Source organism: Quercus lobata, chromosome 7, assembly GCF_001633185.2.
Source record: "Quercus lobata isolate SW786 chromosome 7, ValleyOak3.0 Primary Assembly, whole genome shotgun sequence".
Taxonomy (NCBI): Eukaryota; Viridiplantae; Streptophyta; class Magnoliopsida; order Fagales; family Fagaceae; genus Quercus; species Quercus lobata.
This window is the reverse complement of record NC_044910.1, coordinates 13,696,140-13,720,421: the sequence shown is the minus strand read 5'-3', so window position 1 is coordinate 13,720,421 and position 24,282 is coordinate 13,696,140. Positions and strand designations below refer to the sequence as shown.

The window sequence follows — 24,282 nt, the reverse complement described above, 5'->3', positions numbered from 1 at the left end:
TACCGTGTTAGCTAACCACTGAGGATAGAAAACTTCCTTGATAACCCCTGCCTGTTTGAGCTTTGTTACTTCATTTTTGACAGTCTCGGCGTGCTCTTTTGACGGACGTCGAGGTGGCTGTCTCTTCGAAGTGATGGAAGGGTTAACATTCAGATGATGACAAATGAAACTTGGATCTACACCCGGGGCTTCATATGCGCTCCATGCGAACATATCAAAATTTTTTCTAAGGAATTCAACCAATTGTTCCCTCTCCTGCAGAGGCAGTTGAGCTCCAACCTGAAAGAACTTCTCCAGATCATCGCCAACAATTACCCTCTTAATATCTTCACATTTCGCTTCGTCGGTTGGTCCATTAAAGGGCAACACCGGAGTTTCTAATTGCTATAGGCCATTATCAGTGGTGACCGATGTTGGATGGCCGCTACCAGGCATTGTCTGGCTGTAGACTGATTTCCTAATATCTCTAAAACCTAGCCTCTAGATGGGTACTTTATCTTCTGGTGAAGAGTAAAGGAGATGGCCTCCAAGGTATGAAGCCAGGGTCTGCCCATAATGGCCGTGTATGGAGAGAAAACATTTACAACAATGAAGTCCACCTCCACCACATCCGGGTCGGTCTGCACAGGTAATCTGATCTGACCTTTCAGAAAGACCATTTTACCTTCAAAACTCACCAATGGAGAACTGTAAGCTGTTAAGTTTTCAGGTTTCAAATTTAGCCCCTTATATAAGTCAGGGTATATTATTTCAACTCCGCTGCCTTGGTCAATCATCACCCTTTTCACATCGTACCCACCAATTCTAAGTGTAACCACTAAAGCATCATCATGGGACTGTATGATTCCAAGTTTGTCATCGTCTGAAAAACCTAATACCAGTAGGATGCCCATCTTGACTCTCTTAGGCATTAAGCTGGATTCCTCAGCTAGGTAACGAGATACTGATATTACTCTGGAAGGACAAGATCCGGTCCTCCCCGGGACAGCAAAAATGACATTTATTGTGCCAAGAGGAAGTCTTGAAGAAGCATCTCCCCGAAGCTCCGAACCCGTTTGGCTTCCCCAACCATTGGAATGATGCAAGAGTTGCTTCAACTTCCCTTCCCGGACTAGTTGGTTTAGATGGTCCCACAAGTTTTTGCAATCCTCGGTGGTGTGTCCATGATCCTGATGATATTGGCAGTAAAGGTTTTGGTTGTGCCTCACAGGATCTCCTACCATCTTGTTCGGCCATTTAAAGAACGGCTCGTTTTTAATCTTCTCCAGAACCTGTTGTACTAGTTCTCAGAATACGGCATTAACCACCTGGGTGTTGGCAGATCCTGGCTGCCCAACAAAATCTTTCTGAGGTCGATTATTATTGTACCTGTCTGACTTGAAATCCTTCCTCTCCTGAGGGATCACCTTAGCCTTTCCTTTCCCCTGTATTTGGTCTTCTTCTACCTTTTTGTACTTGTCAATCCGATCCATAAGTTGGCGCACACTGGTAATAGGCTTATCAGTCAGAGATTTCCTCAGGTCATGCTCGGTTGGGAGGCCAGCCTTGAAAGTACTAATGGCCACATCGTCATAGTCTCCGTCTATTTCGTTAAACATCTCCTAGTATCTATCTGAGTAGGCCTTCAGAGTTTCCCTCTCCCACATGGACATAGATAACAAGGATCCCAAAGGCCGAGAAACCCTGCTACAAGTGATAAAGCGAGCACCAAAGGGCCGGGTGAGTTTCTTAAAGGAATCAATAGAATTCGCCCTTAAACCATTGAACCACCTCATTGCCACTGGGCCTAAGCTAGATGGAAAGACCTTACACATCAAAGCCTCATCTTTAGAATGAACAGCCATCCTTTGATTGAAATGACTAACATGTTCCACTGAATCTGTTCGACCATTATAAATGGTGAATGTAGGTTGATAGAATCAGACTCGCACCTTCTATATTTCGCGTGAAGGGTGACTTAGAAACTTGACTCAATGTGTTGTTCATGGCATCATTCCCTAGGCCTCTGCGAGGCGGGCTCTTATATCTACGTCTATGGTGATACTCCTCGTCGTAGGAGAAAGTCTCGCTCGGCGGAGTTCTGGATCTCCGTCTATAGCTAGCACCATCTGTCTCCTCAGAGGACGGCTTGGAGTTAGGTGATGGATGTCTTCGCTGTGCGTGGTGCAATTCCCTCTTCAATTTATCGATTTCACGTTGCATGTCCCTATCATTCTTTGCATGGGAAACACGGCTCTTCCCTCGAGACTGGCTTTTACTAGTATGAGTTGTGTGCACACTTCCCTCACGATCTCCTCTCCGTTTGAGGCTCCTACGTGGATTGCTATGTTAAGAACCCCTTGATCCTGCTTGGTGTAGATTAGCATCCACTTGGAGTGGTCCTATCGCTGCCTGGTGTGGACCTGTTTCTTCCATCTCAAACGTTGTACCCGAATCTCTTTCAGAATAGATCAAGTCCTCCCTATAGACGGCGCCAATTGTAAGGATTGAATTTGGATTGGACCCAGTATAAGATAGGGTTTTAACCCAACAAGTCCAAACAATGAATTTGTAGAGCGTGGGTGAAAGAACTAGTTCTACTCCAGAAGAAAGATAATAAAAGTTGCTGATTTAAGATCATTAAACACAAGTAAGATAAGAAAATATGTCTTCGGCACGGCCGGAGGAGCTTTTGTTATAATGTCTTGTTTATGAACAAAGTTACAAGAGTTCACAGTATTATTACAAAAATTTCTTGATTTTTTTCCGATCCCCTTTTTTAGGCCACCTTCCCATGCTATATACTACCATCTTGGTATCATCTCTACCATACACGTGTAGGTTAGATTCTAGGAACTCTTTCTTGTCCTATCTAACACCTCCCAGAACCATCAACTAGTAGCTGTAAGGTTGCTTGACTACTGTTCAGGTATCACCTCCACATTAATGCGGCCAGAGAGTTAGTTGGGAGGTATTTAATGTGGAGGTAGCAGCTTTTGAAGATATTTGTTACCTCCCTTTGCTTATCCCTTATCCAATGTCCGACTCTTAGTTGTGATGCAACCTTGAAGAGTGTCCAGGATGATAAGACATTCTTACTGACCTCGGATCTCCGTTTCCGAGATGACTTTTCTCCTCGGACGTATTTTGGATTATCACATACAATCTTTGACCATCCTCAGATTGGTTAATATCCTTGGATTGGGGCATAGGCCTAATTCATACAGTTTTAATAGTACCTTCTAGATAATTGGCCCCCACATTACCTATTTGTGAGGTAAACTAAAATAATTTTATAAAATCTTAAATTGATTAAGAAATTATACCATTGCATGATTTGCTCTTGTATAATTTTAATTTGTGTTAAAATTTTATGAAGAAGTCATTGTTTGAATGTGCAATGACTTAAGAATACAATTCAGATATTAAAACTTCTGAAAGACCAAAAAATATTAAAGAATTAGATGATTTACTGCTTAGAAATTATTGAAATAAAACAAAATATATATGAATAAACAATAGATAAATATAAAAGAAAGATGTGTTACATTTAAAAGAATAATCCAAGGTTATAATTATTGAAAGAAATCAAAAGATTCAAAGCCTACAAATTTTAGATAATATATATGTGTGTGTGTGTGTGTGTGATTACACAAATTTAGATGTTAAAACTTCCAAAATATCAAAAAAGATATATAATCAAAGAATAAGTTATTGAAACAATCTAAAAATTACATGAAAAACCATTAAATAAATTTTTTTTTTAAATGAAGTAGAGGAGAAGAAAATAACAGAAGAAGAGCTCATAACTCTACCTGGCTTTAAAAAAAATATTGGGGTTTGCACTACTTTTATAGTGTTCATGATTAACCTCGCAAATTTGAAGATAAATTATCAACGTTTGAGTTTAAGTTGAACTTGTTAGAGAGAGAGTTTCACTCTTTGTTAAGTTTGGACTAAACAAAAATAATGATGTGGCAAGCTCTAAAGAGGTCAATAAAAAGTCAAAGATTTCGGTTATATATATATTGGTTATGAATAAAAATTTTATTTCATAAGCTAAAAAGAACAACATACCAAACATGACATTTTGAAAATAGGGCAAGGCAATCTCCATATCCAACATAAGACTTTTTTTTTAACACCCTCACCTACAAATACACAAATATGTTGCCAACCATATCCTCAATTAAACGTCCTAGATAAGTGAATGAAGATCCACCATCCATCACAGCCTTCCTACCACTCTCTCCCATCTCTCTCACCCTTCTACTCACATTATTGTTTGTCTCCATGACACATCTTATCAGTGGCAGACCAGGAATTTAGGTCGGGGGGGGGGGGGAGATTAAAAGACAATATTGAAAGTAAAAAATTAATTAATATTAATAACAAAATAAATAAGCAACTATATGCTAATGTAATTGTCATACAGAATCTAACATAAAATGTAAACTTTAATTTATTTTTTCACACCTATCTTAACTTACTCAATTCCCTCAACGATTTTCCATATTTTGAAACCGTTGCATGATTTCTTCACACTCAATAGTCTTGAATATATCTTTCTCAATATATGTAACTAAGCAATCATTCATCCGCTGATCTCCTATTCGATTGTGTAATCAATTTTTTATTATGTTCATTGCTGAAAATGCACTTTCAACAGTAGCTGTTACAACTGGTAAGATCAATACCAAGGTCACTAATGAGTAAACCAATGGATATGAAACATCCTTTTTCATTTCTACTATCTTTTCAGCAAGCTATCCAATTCCTTTAAGTGTTAAAAACTCTTCAATGGACCACATGTCATGGATGTATGTCTCAAGTTGGTTATCCAAGAAAGAAACTTGAACTTTTGAAAAATCACTTGGATAAAACTGAGCAAGCTGAATCAATTTCTCATTATTGAATGCTGCAAATAAGTTATCTAGGTTCAAACAGTCAACACAAGGTAGTAATTTAGAATTTTCAAAACGACTATTAAGTTCCTGAAGTTGCATATCTATAATATTATAAAAAAGATCCACTTGATAATGATGTGAATTTTTCATGTTTTGAGCTTTTCGTCGTGATCTATGTTGATATAAATCATCCATATCAAGGACATCAATATTATTTTTTGCACAAAATGCAAAAACCTCCTCTAGCAAAGAGTTCCACCCATCATTTCTCATGACCTATAAACATTGCTTTGAAATGTCAACCAACTTCATAGCATTCACAATATCTTGATCTTTTCATTGTAATGCCTGTGACAACTCATTACTTATGCCAAGCACACCTTTCATCAAATGTAAATCAAACATGAATTCAAATGTTTGTAGTAAACCAATTAAGATATTTGCTTCTGCTCTCTGATTAGAATCTAAACCATCTTCTATAATAGTTTCAATCACATCAATTACAGAAGAAAACATGTGAATAAGATTAAAAGTGCACCATAATAGGAACTCTAACGTGTATCTCCAGGTCTTTTTAGATTCATTTCTTGATTCAAGCCATGACTAGTTGAAATTTCATTATTTTTTAGTGCTTTTATAACTTAAGCACTACATTTTTCGCGAAGAATATCATGACATTTGCATGATGCTCGAACAATATTGAATACCTTTGCAACAAAGTCAAAAAAGGTTGCAATTTGGATGTGATTTTTTGCTACTGCAACTGATGTTAGTTGAAGTTGATGTGCAAAGCAATGAACATAATAGGCAAAATGATTATCTTTCAAAATAAGAGTTTTTTGTCCATTTAACTCACCTCGTATGTTACTTGCCCCGTCGTAGCCTTGTCCCCGCAATCTATTAATGTTTAAGCTATGTTCATTAAATACTTCCTCAATTGCAATCTTTAGTGTCACTTTTGCTGTATTATTAACATGTGTAATGCCTAAAAAGCGCTCATTCACATGTCCCAATTTGTCTATTTAACGCAAAGCGATTGCCAATTGTTCTTTAGTAGACATATCATGTGATTCATCAACTATAATAGCAAATAATGAGTCTCCAATATCTTTAATAATAGCATTTATTGTCTCAACGGTTGCAACATTTGCAATTTCTTTTTGGATATCAAGAGAGGTCATTTGATGATTTTCAAGAGCATTTTCGAGGACTGCCTTATCAATTTCTTCATTAATAATTCAAGAAAATTTCCTTGATTATTGGAGTCTTTAGATTCATCATGGCCACGAAATGCTAATCCTTGCTGTTGTAGAAAAAAAATACAATCCACTGATGCATTCAAACGAGTTCGATACTCCCTTTTCTTAACATCTGATTGCTTGTTTAGAACTGTTTGAATACTTTGTCTTTGGTTTAACAAAGCTTCACATTTTCTTTGAGCTATATTATGTGTGCTATTGTGATCCCCAACATGATTCTGTAAATTTTTTTTTTCCAATTTTTGAATCCTTCAATAACAAATGAGTCTCCCCCTCCTTGATCACCAGTATCAGGTCGAAAATGATAACAATATAGACAATATGCAGCATCTTTCGTAATGCTATATTCCAACCAACTAGCATATTCTTTGAACCAGAATGGATTAAATCGACGCTTAGTTTTGCCAAATTGACTTTGTGGAAAATCATGGTCAACTAGTTGACAAGGTTTATTTTGTAGATAATGCCTTCTAATTTGATCTCTTTCATTAGGATGATAATCAGAAATTTTTATTTTTAAACCAGGAATCGTGGGAAGATTTGCAACATCCACTTCGATACGAATTCGTTTAGGATTTGATCTGGACTTATTATTATGATCAGGATTGTCCATAATCTCCATTAACTACAAATAATATATGTCATATCCTTAAAATAAAGAAAAATAATTATCAATTTATGGTTAAGAATAATCAAATTAAGAGACCAATATAAATACAAACAATTTAAACATATAATTTGAATTATAAATTCATGGTAAAAAATAGTCAAATCAAGAGATCCATCTACATATAAATAGTTTAAACATATAATTTGATTCTTCAAAAAAAAAAAAAAAATCAAAGTAAATGTATCAAGAGTATGCAATATACTTGTGAATATTTAAATGTGACTCAATAGCTTGAATGTTTTTAAAAACCCAGCTTTAATGCTTTGAAAAACTCAACAAAAACTCTAAGGTACAAACCAAAAGATACTGGTATCAAAAGATATATATATTTTTTTTTGGTGGGAGGCGTCAAGCATCCTTTGATTATATTATATATACACTTTTGTGTGTGTGTGTGTGTGTGTGTGTGTGTGTGTGTGTGTGGAGTTTTGTTAGGTTTCTGGTTCTGATTCCTATTCTGTGTAGTAGTAGGTTGTTGTTGTTTTTTTAATCATTATCAGGTGGGACCCATAATTTTATATTAGAGTTGTAGTAGGTTTTTGTTTTCAAAATTCCATTAGGCGGCTGAGTTCTAACTCCTATTCCTTATAGAGGTTGTTCTTTTCTTCTTCTTTTTTTGTTTTTTGTTTTTTAATAAAAACTGAATACTGACTCAGCAATTTTAAATAGGTGGGAGTCTTTTACTGGAATGGTGGACAAATGATGTGGTCCATCATGAGGACCTTATAATTTCTCCGTGAATTGAGAAAAAGTCAGACAAGTTAGTACATGTACAACCCAATAAATAGAAAAGTTTTTTGTCTTTTGTGTCGGGGGGGCAAATAAGAAATTTTAATTAGTTCAGTATAATATTATTATTAGTGAAAATTTTGAAAGTTTAGGGGGGCACCTGCCCCCACTTGCCCCCGCCCCCCTCCCTCCACCCGTGCATCTTATTGCTTTCTCTATCTCATCCTCCAAAACAAGATGATCACCACCATTCCTATACCAATTTCATTTCCACCGCTAATCCCAACTCTTTCACTAGCTTAAACGCATTCAACTATCGTTCAACAAATAATGGTCATGTTACATTTGGTACACCAAACCACAAGATCTCCAAAATTGAGTTCCGTCCACAATGTGACACAAACCCTCCAAATAATTTATGTGCCAAAATGTCTACTTGTGGAATCTACTCACATATAGTTCCATTCTTACTTGTTCCTTTAAGGAATCCTTTGGATAAAAGGTCCTCTTTGTTCTTGTTGTCATTGAATCCTGACCCTTTTTCCTTCTCCTTTTGTTTTGAACCGTTTAAAGACCATATAAACCTGAATGCCATAAAAATTTAGAATCATCAATGTAATAAGTTGTTATTAACTGGTAAAAAAGTGACGTCAATAGTAAATTCAGATAAAACCGAGTAGAAACTTAGCAACTCAAATTTTGTTAAATATACCACAAAAATATTGCCTATGACTTACCTAAAGCCACCGTTCTCAAGCCCAAATGCTGTTTCTCTTACTTGGGGTTCACCTAGGATTCCCATGCTCCCAAAGCATAGAAACACATCTCATAATGCAGCTTGATCATCAAGCCATGTCATGATATGATTGTAGTGTACCCCATTGGGGATTAAGTGGATTCCACTATTAAGGTTAACCACTGGTCCAATTGGATATATTCGGGTTCGGGGAGTTTCACCATCCGAAAAAGAGCTCGAAGCATATGATTCCGTCTCTGCAAATGTATTTACTATAATCCCCTTTACATCCTTAAATCTTTGCACAAGCTTCACAGTAGCAGCATACCTATCTTCCTTAATAAATAACAGTGTAGGCAGATTCGAATCAATAAGTTGAGTAAAATTTTTTTTTTTTCCTCAAAACTTTTTACAACTAGTAAGGTGACCAGTTGTAAATGATAGACATTAAAATGATATTAATAGTGAGTAGAGGAGATAATTAATAACAACTTTTTTTTTTTTTTTTGATACAAGATAATTTCTACTCTAATATAATTTAAGTGTATATGTGTGTGAAACTCTTTCTTGAAGACTTGAACTCCGACTCTTATCCCCTACACCTAGGGGTGGCAAATGGGCGACAAATGGGCGGATTGGGTCATAAATGGGTTGGGTGTGTAATTACCCATTTATCCATTTATGACCCGTTTATATATAAATTAATTATCCATTATCCGCCCAACCCAATTAATTAGTAACCCACCCATTTAACCCATTTAATTAGTGGCTAGTGAAACAACACTTTGAGAAAATGAAATGTAATAGGACAAGAGAAAGTCCATCAAAACAAAGGAAGATAGTGATTCCACCGCCGCTGGTGACGGCACCACCACCGTCGTCATCATCGTCAACGCTCTCCTCCGTCAGTGCCTCTCTCTGCTCTCCCACGGTATTCACCCTACGGTTATTTCCGATTCTCTACATAAGGCCGCTCTCAAAGCCGTCGATGTCCTCACTGCCATGGCTGTCCTCATCGAGCTCTCCAATCGCGAGTCTCTCATCAAGTCCGCTTCCATTTCTCTCAAGTCTCAACAGCAAGGTCGTTAGTCAGTACTCCAGTCTCCTCGCTCCGCTCGTCGTTGATTCCGTTCTCTCCGTAGTCAATCCAGCGAAACCCGATATCATCGATCTCCGAGCTATCAAGATCGTGAAGAAACTCGGCGATACCGTGGATGATACTGACGCTTTCGGAGACCTTTCAGTCCTTCCCGATGAAACTGTCTGCGCTATTTTTGGTTTTGTGTTTGTTACAAGTCTGTTTGGATGATGAGAAAATGTAGGAATTTTTTTTTTTTTAAAATTTTAAATTTGATTGAGGGCCTAATGTTTTGGGTTTAAGAAGGTTGTAATGTTTATTTTTTATTTTATTTTATTTTTTTGATTGAGTTGTATTGTTTATTTAAGTCTCAGATTTTAGAAGGGTTTAGTGGGTTTATTTAAATTTAAATTTTAGATGGGTTTAATGGTTATTAGTGGGTTTATCCATTTAAACCCATATAATTAAATAACCAAATGGGCCTTTACCCATTTAATCCAAATATTTAAATGGGTTGGGTTAAGACTTATCCAAATAAGGTGGGTAATGGGTGGGTTCATGGATATGGATAAAAATTGCCACCCCTACCCACACCCCACAATCACTTATACTTGCGGAGTGACCATCACATCAAGGATGTGCGGTGGTAATTAATAACAACTTGACAATTAAACTGTTTGTGAAATTTGTTGTGAATATATTAATACAAATTTATTGTGAGAATTAATAATAAAATATTATGTTTGTAACATTATTTAGGAACCGGGTTGACAAAACTTGGGATAGCCCACTCAGTCTGAGTTCTTCAACTCAGCATCGACTAGGTCATGCCTAGTCAGATGGTAAAGCATAAGACCGAGAAATGATGCACCAGATGTTAAGAACAAATAAGAAGGAGGGATACCAAACTCATCGCCTAATTCAACCATTGGAGTTGTTAAGAAATCAAGGACTAACCCAACCACTCGGAATGAGCTCGACTCAACAAGTTTAGCCAGCAGCTACACGATTGACATGGGGCTTGTAATTATCTATAGAGGTGCAAAAATAGGTTTCTTTGGGTATTTCAAAAGCTTTGGCAAAGGAGGGTCAGCTTGGGGTAGGTCTATGAGTTTGATACAAGGCTCAATGTTTGCAATGGATGGTAAATATGTGATTGAGGTGTGGTTTGGATTGTGCATCTGCGTCTGGCATCTGGCGTTTTGTTTTTTTTTGTTTTTTAAGCTGCTTATGTTGACTTTTAGAGACAAAATTTACTGTTTATGAACAGTGCATGTACTATTCACGTACTGTGCATACACTATTCACGTATTTAAAAATATTAAAAATGGGTCTCACGGTACTATTCACACATTTAAAAATTATTTTGCTATCGTGTTTTCAGTTTTTAGTTTCAGCAAAAATAAGTTCAATCCAAACAGACCCTGAGTTTGAGTCCAAGAGGTATTTCATGATAAGAATAGTGATTGAGAATCTGTCATCTCGGTTTCTCAAGTGCTTGGACAGTTCAATTGTTGGGACGAGGTGACTGAACCCTGGTGCTGGGACGAACACAAGCTCTTCTTTCTTCTACATCATCACCTATATGACTTACTGGTTTTTGGGTTCTATTTTTGTTTTGTTCCAATCTTGTTTTCCCTTTTAACCTTACTTTTGAATTTCAATGTATATGTGATGTATGTTAAACAGCTAATATTGTTTCCCACAATTTTATGTGATGGGGTCCTCTTGTCATTTCATTATCATATGATATATATTAATTTTTTATTAGATTTTTTTTTTTGATGGGATTCTTTATTAGATTTTGGTTGTTCATGACGTTAGAGATGAGAAGATATTCTCTCTCAAATTTTACGAATATCAGATTATTTGGTTACAAAAAGAAAATATATATTAGCTTGTTGGTTGTTTAAGCATTATTTTATTTTAAAATTTTATTCAATTTTTGATAGGTAGAAGGAAAAGGAGGTGAGTAAACAAGGTAGGGATAAGATATTTTTCTTATTTTCTGTTGAATGAAATGGAGGGGAGGGAATAAATGAAATGAAAGGATTTTTCTTTTCCACAAATTTATTCTTCTTTTCCTTTAAAATCGGAAGAATAATGAGAGGTTGAGAGATAATACTTAAATTCCAATTTTCTAATTAAAATAGGTTCACCACATCAATAATTTTCTTCTATTTTTCTTTAACAATAAAATATAATAAAGGATGAAATTTTTTCCCATGTCTTATAAATTTTGTCTTTTTCTCCTCTCTTCATCCTTTTTTTTTTTTCTCTCTCTTTCTCTCCACAAATTTTTCCAATAACATAAATGATAACGGACAACAAGATTTTTAATTAATTGGTATTTCATGACTAAGAGCCCTTTTTGAATATCATTTGATTTGATTTGGTTTTTATTTTTGTAAGAGCCAAAGTCTTGTTGAAACTTTTTTATTTTTCCATCTGTATGATGGAAAACGTTACTGGAGAGGACTAAGTACTAACGTTATGTTTGGTTGCAATTGGGAGAGGGAAAAGAAAAGAAAAAGTAATCTTAAATGTTACAGCATTAAACTCTTAAGAAATTACATGGGCTGCCTTACTGATCAGCTCACTTTATTCTGCCTTGTCGTTGCTCAGCTCCTTCGTCAAGGCAAAATTTCCTCCCTTATTCAGGACACGATTTAAACCTCAACTTTATGAGTTTTTTGTTGGAATATTTCTTTGATTGGTCACAAATACATGTAGTGAGTTTTGAACCTATAAATTCACTTCGTATCTCTTACTCTTACGTAGAAAGGAGGAGATGTCATTTGAATTAGAACTTATTGAAGATTTGTAAAACTATGGGGCATGAAAAGAGTGCCAAAGGCAGAGAAACGAGTACAGGCTTGCCAATGACCTATTTATGGCACATCCATATGGTGATTAAAAATCGTTCTTAGATAATGCTCACAAGCCTTGGCCTTAGATCCTGTTCATAAAGGATTATATATCTCATGGAGGAAGAGAAGAGTAAAGAAGAAGCTTTGCAAGTTTTTCATAATAATATGGGAGCTCATTAATTATGAAAATATTATTCAGGAAAGACTTTTGGAGGGAAAAAGGGTAACGGAGAGAAAAGCTAGAAAGGGACGGAAAAAAACATAATTGGGAAAAACTAAAACATCATTTGTCCTAGGTTGGGTACAACAGTCAACAGTAATGTGACATAGATTATTTGATAACAGCAAAATTTAGATATAATTCTTTTGAGTATGTATTTTAGATTTCTTAATTAAATTCAATTTTGTGATTACATGATTCAAAAAAAAAAAAAAAAAAAAAACCTATACTTATGTGATTACATTGATCGATGTAACATAAATTGTGATATCTTCTCCCATTACCAATTTAATTCAATTATATAACAGATTCATTAGTCTTTTTTTTTTTTGGTAAAAAAGAAACTTCATTCAACAAACTAAGAAACAACACCGATTACATCATTAATTGTCAGAACACCGATTACATCATTCAATACACATGCTTAGCCCATCTCTTGTTGCCCATAATTCTGCTAGTAGACTAGTAGTGTGGCCAATGTTTCTTGAGTAAGCTTTGATCCAAGCCCCAATAAAACCAAATGATTGAATTTATGTAAAGAAACTCATGTACAACACATATGCACTACTTTACCTAAGTATTTTTTACTTCCAATAAACTTTGAGTTCATTATGTGTATTTATAATTGAACAACACAACATTATGAAGGACTACATCCAATATAACGATAAATAAAATAGACAAGGTCAATAATAAATAAAATACAAGAAGGTTAATTTAGTCCCAACCATTAATTATAATTTGTACAAAAAAATTATTAATAATCATTTAATTTATAAGAACATTTTTATTATAGTTTTGAATACAGACTAGACCAGGATGAAGCAAACCCGAACTGCAAGGGTGAAATGGACGGCACCTAACAGGAATGGTTACAAAACAAACTTCGACAGTGCCATGTTCCATGACTCAGGTGAAGCGGGATTGGGTGTGGTCATTCAGAATCTTGAAGGAGAAGTTATGGCGGAGTTATCTGAAAAAATACCATTGCCCCCCTTTGTTAACTCAGTTAGAATTAATAGTAGCTAGGCAAGCAGCTCTTTTTGTCGAGGAAGTAGGTCTTCGCAATCCCATTTTGGAAGGAGACTTGGAAATTTTCATCAACTCCCTTCAAAAAGGTGATATGTTTCAATTTGCTTTTGGTCATCTTATTCAGGATTCTCTGGTTTATGTAAACTCATTACAGAGCTTTAGTTTTTCCCATGTCTGTAGGCAAGATAATTCTGTTGCCGATGCCTTGGCAAAGAAAGCCAGATTATGCTCTTTTTTAACTGTCTGGATGGAGTCTGTTCTTCCTGATATCAGTACTCATGTTTTGATTGACAAGCCTTTTCTTGATTAATAAAACTTACCAAAATTGATTCTCAAAAAAAAAAAAAAAAAAAAAAACTGGGTTAATTGTGAACTGGCCATATATTAAATCGGTTTTTCAAACTAAAAAAATAGCCCTATAGCTTGTTCAAATGGTTGTCATCTCTCTCTCTCAAAGCCTCTTAGCATTCTCTTGATTGATTTAAGCCATTCGAGACATGACGTCGCTGAGCTACCACTTAAATGCCATTATGAGTTGTGAATGGTGAACGGAGGCAACATTTTTGCTAGGTAGAAGAGGTGTACATTTTGGCCACGAAGAATGGGTTTGTTTTTGGTGACAAGGTATGGTGAGATTAATTTGAGAATAGGAATCCATATTCTTGATTTTTTATACTTATTGATTTATTTTTATAAATTAGGTATTATATTATTAGTTATGCTTTGTATTATTTTATGTTTGTCTTATTCAAGATGTGAAAGTACATTCGAAAATAAAAATTGTCAATACCATTATTTATATTTTTTATAAATATAATCTACTAATTAATTGATGAGTATTGTTATTAAATTATTAAGATATAGTCACGGTTCGACCTTAGGTTTAAATCCAATTCAACTTTAATATATTGAACTTCACTATTTTGTAGTTTCTTTTAATCGTTCAGCTTTTTAAAACATGGTTTTGATTGCATTCTAAGATTGTCACATAAACACCACTAAAGTGTCCTCTTTTAAAAAAAATAAAAATAAGAATAAAAATTTTATTTCATAAGCTGAAAGAGAATAACATATTACAAGCATAGCACTAGAGGACTCAATATTGAAAACAGAGCAAGGCAATCTCCATATATAAGACAAATGTTTTTTTGGTTCTCACCTACAAAGACAACAACCGATCATACGTTGCCAACCATATCCTCAATTAAAAGTCCTAAAGAAGTATATGAAGATCCACCGTCTATCACAGCCTTCCTACTACTCTCTCCCATCTCTTTCACCCTTCTCCTCACATCACTATTACCTTCCATGACACATCTTATTGCTTTCTCTACCTCATCCTGCAAAACAAGATGATCACCATTCCTGTACTCCAATTTCATCTCCACCGCTAATCCCAACTCTTTTACTAGTTTGAATGCATTCAGTTGTTGTTCAGCAAATAACGGCCATGTTACAATTGGTATGCCAAACCACAAGCTCTCCAAGATTGAGTTCCATCCACAATGTGATACAAATCCTCCAATTGCCTTATGTGCCAAAACCTCTACTTGTGGAATCCATTCACATATAATTCCATGCCCACTTGTACGTTCAAGGAATCCTTCAGGCAAAAAGTCCTCCATATTGTCATTGGGCCCCAACCTTTTTTCCTTTTCTTTTTGTTGTGGAACACGTAAAGACCATAGGAACCTGAACCCAGTAAGTCTAGGGTCAAAAATTTTCAAAAGTGTGTGGCTGCAATTTTTGTGTTAAAACTAATTTTGCCATTATTCATATTCTAATACGGTGGACTATAAGTAATGATTAAGAAATAATAGATCCATGTGTAAGTAATTCACCATTTACAATCAATTAATTTAGCAAGTTGTGACAAAAATTATGGTAAATAGTATGGTCTAATAAGAACTACAAAAAATTTTATTAAAAAAGTTACAATTATCAATGTGACAACTTGTTATAGGTAATAATATGATGTCAGTTGTAGATTCAAGTAAAAATTTGCCAGTTAAATTGTTGGTAAAAATGTTACAAAATTATTGTGTTTATAGATCAGTTACTCACCTGAAGTTACCATTTAGAAGCCCAAATGCTATCTCTCTTACTTGGGGTTCACTCAGGCTTCCCATGCTCCCAAAGGAGAGGAACACAACTGATGACGCAGGTTGATCATCAAGCCATGTCATTATATGCTTGTAGGGGACCCCATTGGGGCTCAAGTGGGCCCCACTCGTGAGGCTAACCACTGGTCCAACGGGATAAACTGGAGGAGTTTCACCATCCAAAAAAGAGTTCAAAGCATATGATTCCATCTCCATAAAGGTATTCACTATAATGCCCTTTACATCCTTGAACCTTTTCACAAGCTTCATAGTAGCAGCATACCCATCTTCCTTTGTGAACAATGGTGTAGGCAGAACCTGAATCAATAATTGCAGAGTCACAATTTCTTTTTTCCTAAATTTTTTCATAACTATTGAGGTAATAAAATCATGTGGAATACTACATAAATCAACAATTCTATGGACATTGGACACACTCAATTTTAGGCCCAATTTCATATGCTATAAGTATTAGTTGATCAACAGTGGTGAATTCATTTAGTAAAGATTATTTTTGTCAACTTATTTTACCATTCAGTTTATTTTTATTATTATTTATAGGTCTTATTATATTTTTGGTACTATTTATGGATTTTTTATATTTATTTATAGTATTTTTAGCAATTTTTTTTTAATTTCAACCAAATAAGTAGATATCAAACGTACCTTTAGGGTCCGTTTGGATACAGCTGAAAACTGAAAACTGAAAAACACTGTAGCGAAATAATTTTTAAATGTGTGAATAGTATCGTGAGACCCATTTTTAATGAAAAAGTTGCTGAAAAGTGAAATTTGTGGGTCCGTAAACAGTACACGATGTGCTGTGATTGGTCCAAAAAAATTTGAAAAGTCAAAGTTTGCGGCTACTATTCATTGAACAGTACATGAACAGTAGCCGCAACACCCAAAACGCGTGAAAAAAAAAAAAAAAAAAAAACGTTTTGGAAAAACGTAAACGCAGGATTGGGCAGAAAACGCCCAATCCAAACGCAACCTTAGTATGTAATATTACTTTACCTCAATAGGAACCGGGTTGACTAAACTCGGGATAGCCCACTCAGGGCCGGAGTCCTCCAACTCGGCATCAACTCGGTCATCATGCCGTGCCAGAAGGTAGAGCATAAGACCAAGAAATGCTGCACTAGTTGTTATGAACAAATAAGAAGGTATACCAAACTCATCGCCCACTTCAACCATTGGAGCAGTGAAGAAATCAAGGACTAACCCGGCGATTCGGACTGAGCTGGAGTTAGATAGAGACTGATCAACAAGTTCAGCAACCACGCGTTTGACATGGGGCTTGTAATTATCTATAGAGGTGCAAAAATAGGTTTCTGGGTATTTTGAAAGCTCCGGCGAAGGAGGGTCAGCTTGGGGTAGGTCAATGAGTTTGATACAAGGCTCAGTGGCTGCTATGGATGGTAAATATGTGATTGAGTTTGGCTCCAAGAGGTGCTTCATGATGAGGATGGTGATTGAGAATCGGTCATCTTGGTGTATCAGGCGCTTGGCAAATTCAATAGTTGGGACAAGGTGACTGAACCCTGATGCTGGGACGAACACAAGCTCTACTTTCTTCATCATCTATGACTTTTTGTTTGGGGCTTTTTGGTTTTGTTTTGTTTTTTTTGTGGTTTCAATCTTCTTCATGTTTTCCTCTTTAATATTTGGAAATTCAATATGTGATGTATATACGACGGCTAATCTTATCAAAAAGAAATTATTTCCTATAGTTTGATGCGACAAGCAGACTTTTTGTAATCAGTGGGGTCTGGTTGTAATATCATATCTTATGATATATATTCTTAATTTATTAGAGTTTGAATAAGCGTTACAATATAGAAAGAGTTCAAATTTGATTAATCATAGGTTGCAACCTTGGACTTTTCAAACACCAACATGTGGAGCATCAGACAGAACTACAGGTCCTTTTTCCTATAAAAAAAATAAAAGGGAAAAAAGCAAAGAAGAGCAGGAGTTACAGGAGGATAACACTATGTCATCGGAGTGGCTACTATCATTGATTCTTCGTTGTGTTTTGTTTATCATCTCATATAATTTTAACAATGGTTTTTTTTTCTTTTTTTTGAGGGGGGGGGGGGGGGGGGGGGGGGTGGGGGGTTCTATAATTCTATTTCCTTCAATTTCACAGCGTTTGATCACCAACATTTGCTTAAATTCACAACCTTTCTGTAATGTTCAAGTGCATAAATTTATCTGCCTTAGTGATAATATCATTGAAAGAGAATCTGATTTTAGTATTTGAGTTTCACTATTTACTTAAATTCATTTCAAATTGAGAGAGGGACCAAGTTGTTCAAGAGTGAGTGAGGTAGAGGAATCCAAGAAAAGGGAGAGAGGGTTGAGCTTAGGATTAGACACCACCGGTAGTAATCGTGGCGAGTGATGGTGATAAAAGCTTAGGGTTTTAATCGCAGCCATGAGTTTCGATCTAGGGAGAAGAGGCTGAAGCAAGATGGAGTGAGAATAAAAAAGTTGGGAAGAGAGAGAGAGAATACGTCATCGCCATGGAATGGCAATGATGATCGGTGTATAGTGGTATAAAGCTCAAAAAGAGAGAATTTAAGAAGAATCTAGGTTAGGGGAGGGGTCGACGGTAGCTATTGTGCTAGGGACTGCATACTTGCATTAACAATTAACACCTTGCAGTGAATCCTGAGGAAGAAAGTGAGAAATAAGATAACAAGTGAGATACGTCTTGGATGTGCGTTACGTTGAGAAATGAGTCCTATATTAATACTTAGGGCCTCAATAGTAATTGAAGGTTGTTGTCATGTGGTGCTTCATCCTTAATTTTCTATGACACTTAAGGAGTGTTTGGTTTAGCAATTTTAGAGCTTGTTTGGATATCATGAAAACTGAGTGATATCACTCACTTTTCATGATCTATCATCCAAATCGAGTGGGTCCCACAGATGACCATCTGTTTGGCTTAGTTTTGGATCACTGTTTTCATGACTCAAATACTCAAAATTTTGGATGTGGATAATGGAAAATGAAAACACAATTTCGATGTTTTCACATTTCTAAATTATGAGTTACATGACATTTTAGTAAATACATAAAAATAATAGGATCCACCTAAAGTCTTGTCACATCAATTCTCTTTCTTATTTTTCTTTCTTTCTTCCTTTCTTCTTCGGGTCACACGCCTGGTTTTGGTTCTCTCTTTCTTTCTATTTTTTTTTCTTTTTCTTTCTTCCTTCTTCACTCCAGCGCCATTCTTCTCTTCTGTTTTCTTTCTTGGTTTCTTCATAGTTGCTGCTTCTTTTTTTCTTCATCTCTTCACACTGAATTTTTTTTTTTCATTCTTTTTTCTTGATGGGTTTATGACAGTTGCTTCTCTCTTTTATTTATTTATTTATTTTATTTTATTATTATTATTCTTCTTATTCATTCTTTCTTTTTCTTCACGCAATGATGGCAGAGGACTTCGATTTCAGTTGTGATTTGCATTTTAATCGAGTTAAGGTGTGCTTTTTAGGCTTGGAGTTGTGGATTTTGTGGGGTAATTTTTTCTAGTATTTCTTTTTATTTTTATTTTCATTATATATATGTAAAGGAATTTGTTGTGATGTTGAAGGTGTTGGTGGATTTACTATGGTGGATGGGTTTGATTTTTGGTGATTTGTACGGTGGTGGATGCAAAACAATGGCGGTGGGTTGGGTTTTTGAGAATTGCAATTGGTGGGTTTGTGGGTTGTTGGAGGTGGTAGAGGTTGAAAATGGGAGGAGAAAGGTTTCAATGTTTCAAGTTTCGTGAAATAGGAGAGGAAAAAAAAAATGAAAGAGATGGAGGAGAGAGACATGTTATCGTTTTGATCTACACAGTACATGGGTTCCACCACTTTGTCAAAATTTTGAGTTAAGCTCACCCAGATTTGAAACCAAACAAAAATAAGATAGAGTTAAGGAAAAAAGTAGAGATAGAGATATGAGTTATGAAAATTGAGTTTGAGTGATGAGAAATGAGATATGAGAATTCAGTTTTGAGTTAAGAGTAAACCAAACAGGCCCTTAATTACTCAATTCTCAATTTTCATCACTCAAAACCCAAATTCCATGGGCCCCACATCAAGTTTTCACGTTTGGTTAGTTTTTATTCTTAGTTCTCATAACTGATAACTCAAAAAAAATGAGTTATAGTTATGGAAATTGAAAACACATTTTTAGGCCTTATTTGGTAATTGATTAAATACCACAACACGTATTTTCACACATTTTTTCATTCATACATATTTTTACAAAATTTAAATAACGTTATTGAAATCTCTTATCAAACTGAGTTCAATGGCAAACTTGTAAAAAAAAATAAAGTGTTGGGACTCACATGTCTTTATCATGTCAGAACCTTACTTCACTTTATTAACACACACACACACACTCTCTCTCTCTCTCTCTCATCGTTCTTCTCCTCCACTTTTCTTTCTTTTTTCTTTCTTCTCCACCTTTTCTTTATTTTGTCTTTCTTCTTTGTTAACACCTAGAGCAACTGAGTTCTAATTTCTTTCTTCTTTCTTTTTTTCTTCTTCTTTCCTCTTCACCTTTCTCATCCCAATTTTTTTTTCTTCTTGTTTCTTCTTTGCCTTTCTCATCCCAAATACAGATCCATTTCTCGATGGGTTTATGAGTTGTTTATAGTGGTGTTGGGTTTGTGGGTTGAGATCGGTGTGTTTGTGGGTTGTTTATGGTGGTGTACTCCTTGGTGGTTGTTGGGTTTTGTGTGCTTTCTCTTGATTTTGTGTGCTCTCTCTCTCTCTTTTTTTTTTTTTTTTTTTTGAGAAAGAAACCGATGGATTTTATTAATAAAATTCAACTACATCCAATTGTAAAATCGAACCAATATGAGATGGGACATCTTCCATCCATACTTGAAAATCTGGTATGCATAATGCATTTTTAGCCAGACTATGAGCAGCCCCATTGTCATTTCTCTTAATGTGAGAATAAAACAATCCTTCTCTATGAACATGTGAAAACCTAATACAATGAAATAAACTTGCAAAACATTTAACATCATGACTAAGTAAACCAAAGGATTCCAAAGACTGTGAATCTGCATTCAAAGTGTTCATTGCAATCTCTGAAACTCCCTCTGAGGTGACATCTTCCAAACTCAGATCAGCATCAAACTGTAAAGCCTTTGATATAGCCAAAGTTTCAATATTTATGACAATTAGGGGGAGAGGGATGATTCCGACCATGTGTGCCAAGCCTTTTCCTTGACATTCTCGAATGATCACTCCAATCCTTGCCCTATCTTCTTCTTGAAACATTGTATCAATATAATTTGTGCCCGAACCCTCCACAATTACATCAATAGTCGATCTCCAAAACAACACTAATCCACCTCTCATATCCAAAACAACATCCACAGAATTTTGTTCCCGGAAAATTGCATCATCAGAGTTCACCTTCAAGATCGGCCATGGAGGAGGTTTCCAAATGGCACGGTGTGGAGGCTGATTGGACTGATCTGGTTCATTACCCTTCATTGTTGTTGTTGCGCTTTTTTCCTTGCCTGGAATATTGACCATATTAAACACTTGCCATTGGGATTGCTGGGAATTAGAGTTAATAGGAGCAATAATTGGTGAGCTGTCATCATTCCCCGCATTTAACTCCGTATCAATGCCCTTAGGACAGCTTAACATCCCATTAATTGTGGGAGACAATGGCAGCGAAAATTCCGGGCTACCATGATTAGTGAGATTCGTATCACTCCAACCGTTACTCATTGAATTACTTCCCAAGTTAGACACGTTATTACTCCCCTTATTGACCACGACATTAACTTCCATATTGAGCTCACTATTACTTCCATGCGTGAAGTCAGGACCCAAGTTATGGATGTTAATACCTGACCTGGCATTACAATCAGACCTGTGAGTTTTTGTCTTAGCATTAACTTCTTCAGTGCAGCCGGTACGTTCACCTTCAACCTCTGTAAGTCCAACATTCACCATGGGATGGCCTGAGATATCGCCGTCAGGGAGGGTAAGGCCATTGTTATCAGACTTTTTTCTTGCTGCATAGAATCCTGGGCCACAACTTGCGTTACACCTTGATTATGGAAAAACTCCTTGATTGTAACGTTCACCGTCTGCTTCTTTCTCCGGCCCGGTGGACGACTCTGTGTGATAAGCCGTGATGCAGCATTCTGGCCCTTCTCTTATTGACAAAGAAAGGCGCTTCCATGACTGTGCTGGTCCCTCCATAGAGTTTAATTGAATTTCCCAACACACAACCTGTAAAAACAGTTTCCCAAAACCCTTGAACAAAAACCCCATAAGCCAAGGAATACATGTGGTACCCCCAGGAACCTAACAACACCTTCACAAGAAGGGACAAAACAAATCTACAGTGTTGGAGAAGTTAGAGTTTAGACCCTAGAACTCTCGAGCAGCAGAGACAAACTCTCCTTCAGAAAGAAGGGACAAACAATTCTACTACCCAAGGGAAGACCCGGCTTCTAGAGAGACAAAGAAACTCTTTCATTCTGAATGATGCCTTTTGAGTTGGCTGGCAGTGTCTAAACTTTATGTGTGCTCTCTCTTAATTTTATTTTTGCTATCTAATTCACATTACTGAAAAATATGTGGGTATTGTGATTCTTGTTTCAGCTATGGCATTGAGTTTTTGCTTCTTGTTACCGTTTTGACCAAGCACAATGTATGAGCTCCACCACTTTATCAAAAAATTGAGTTTAAGAATTAAAATATGGACTTGAAAACAAGACCCAAACAAAAATCTGTTGGAGTTATGGAAAAGTAGAGATAAAGAAATGAGATATGGGAATAGAGTTTGAGTAATGAGAAATGAAAACTGAGTTTTGAGTTAGGTTCAAACTAAATAGGCCATTATTGTATTCTGATGCTGCTACTCCATATCCTTGTTTTAAATATGTTGTATTGGGTGCTATTTCCTTCACGCGCATCTTCTCCCCGAGTCCAAATCTTCTGTCTCACTTTTCCTACTTCACTCTATATTCCACCAATAAAAACTTGCCATATGCTCACCTAATTAATTAAGTACTACTATTAATTAATAATGGTAGTATTAATAAGTCAATAATGATAGTTTTTAATTAATTAGGTGAACACGTGGCAAGTTTTTATTGGTGGAATATAAATTGGAGTAGGAAAAGTGGGACAGAAAATTTGGACTCGTCCCAAAACACCATTAAAATATTACAAATTAGCAATAAAGTATATTCATACTTTTTTTTTTTTGTGCTAAACATGAAGTATATTCATACTTTATTAAATATAGAAGGAAAAATAAAATAAAAAACTGATTGTTGATTTATATTTTTTAATTAAACCTTCTAATAAAAGAGATTCATGTTATCTATATATATAATAATAGGTAAAACAGAGAGAAAATCCAATTAAATTTCAAATTGGAATTCAATTAGAGTCTAATTTTGCACCATGTGTCTCATCTAATCTAAATTTTAGAATTTTGAGTCAAGTGAGTTAATTTAGTATAAAAATTGAATTTCAATTAGAGTTTAATTTTGCGACACGTGTCCCATCTAATCTAAATTTTTAAAATTTTGTGCCAAATTAGTTAATTTAGTGTAGAAAACGAGGAGTCCAATATAATAAATCATAAAAAACATAATCATATAACTAAAAAAAATTCAAATTTATAAGTCATCTATATATATATATATATTAATAGGTAAAACTTAGAGAAAATTGAATTAGAATTTGAAATTATAATCCAATTTTGCGTCATGTGTCTAAATTTATATGAAAACTGCACCATAATTATCCACTTAAGTTTATGTCATTTGTCTACTTAAGTTTTTTAATTTTTGTGACAAGTGAGTTAATGAGTGCAAAATACTAAGAATTTAATATTAATGAACTATAAAATAAAATAAAAAACAAAAAAAAAATCAGATATACTCAATAAAAATCACCATATGTTTCTTAATAAATAAATAAAATAAAAATCACCACATAAAAAAAAAGCACCACACGTTCTATTTTACTAAAAATTAGAGAAAAAAAATTGATCATAAGTAGTATTAAATTTAGGTAAGAATTTTGATATGTGACTAATTGCGTTTACTTTAAAAAAATAATTTGACTAATTATCTATATTTTCTGATAAAATTGTGTTTAATTTTAAATTTATCTATATGTATGCATGAATGCATGTGTTACATGCTTAAAAAAAAAAATTTTGACTAATTATTTATATTTTTTATAATAAAAATTTTATTTAATTTTAAATGCATCCATGCGTTTGCATGGAGTTACATGCTAGTTTCCCTAAATTCAAGCGACATTAGAGAATTTTTTTATCCTTTTTTCTCTTTTCATAATCTCCTTGAGAATCACAAACAAGTTTCCTGAACTAATGTTTCAATCACAGCATAGGCTTGGTCCAGAGAACCCAAAAAAGACAACTCACATCACACGCCCATTGGGTCAAGGAATCAGCAGCCTCATTTGCTTTATCGTAGTCGTAGTGATTTATTAGTAGTCAGCAGACAAATGACAGAACATTAGAACCTCTCGGATTCTAGTTTGCCAAACTAGTAAAGTCTTTGATGTCTTGGTGTCTTGGTCTGATAGGTTGAAACTCTTAAAAAAAATAAAATAAAAATAAATAATTACAAACCAATAAAAAAAATTACAAACCAATAATAATTTAGCAAAAAAA

General features: G+C 35.1%; 2 protein-coding genes and 1 pseudogene across 2 annotated transcripts; all 3 read right to left on the bottom strand.

The window, feature by feature from the left end:
• Positions 1–473: 473 nt before the first annotated feature.
• LOC115951635 lies at positions 474–1,598 on the bottom strand. Its single transcript, XM_031068801.1, has 2 exons — positions 1,446–1,598; positions 474–1,271 (listed from the first exon to the last, which is right to left on the bottom strand). Exons 1-2 carry the CDS (start codon positions 1,596–1,598, stop codon positions 474–476), a joined length of 951 nt encoding a protein of 316 aa, XP_030924661.1.
• A 2,532-nt stretch (positions 1,599–4,130) lies between these two features.
• On the bottom strand, positions 4,131–10,933 carry LOC115951634 (annotated as a pseudogene).
• Positions 10,934–14,640: 3,707 nt separating this feature from the next.
• Positions 14,641–17,262, bottom strand: LOC115952301 (UDP-glycosyltransferase 71K1-like). Its single transcript, XM_031069405.1, has 3 exons — positions 16,600–17,262; positions 15,545–15,900; positions 14,641–15,172 (listed from the first exon to the last, which is right to left on the bottom strand). The coding sequence occupies exons 1-3, from the start codon at positions 17,164–17,166 to the stop codon at positions 14,659–14,661; spliced, it is 1,437 nt and encodes a 478-aa protein (XP_030925265.1). The 5' UTR covers positions 17,167–17,262; the 3' UTR covers positions 14,641–14,658.
• Positions 17,263–24,282: the final 7,020 nt, after the last annotated feature.

Bases quoted from the DNA above. Each gene is read 5' to 3' on its own strand.
- LOC115951635 (XM_031068801.1), bottom strand. From the start codon at position 1,598: ATGTTTAACGAAATAGACGGAGACTATGACGATGTGGCCATTAGTACT. The intron at 1,272-1,445 runs GTAGAAGAAGAC...CTAGTACAACAG, and splicing joins GGATTGACAAGTACAAAAAG to GTTCTGGAGAAGATTAAAAA.
- LOC115952301 (XM_031069405.1), bottom strand. From the start codon at position 17,166: ATGATGAAGAAAGTAGAGCTTGTGTTCGTCCCAGCATCAGGGTTCAGT. The intron at 15,901-16,599 runs GTAAAGTAATAT...TTATTGATTCAG, and splicing joins TCAACCCGGTTCCTATTGAG to GTTCTGCCTACACCATTGTT. The intron at 15,173-15,544 runs GTGAGTAACTGA...TACTGGGTTCAG, and splicing joins CTTCTAAATGGTAACTTCAG to GTTCCTATGGTCTTTACGTG.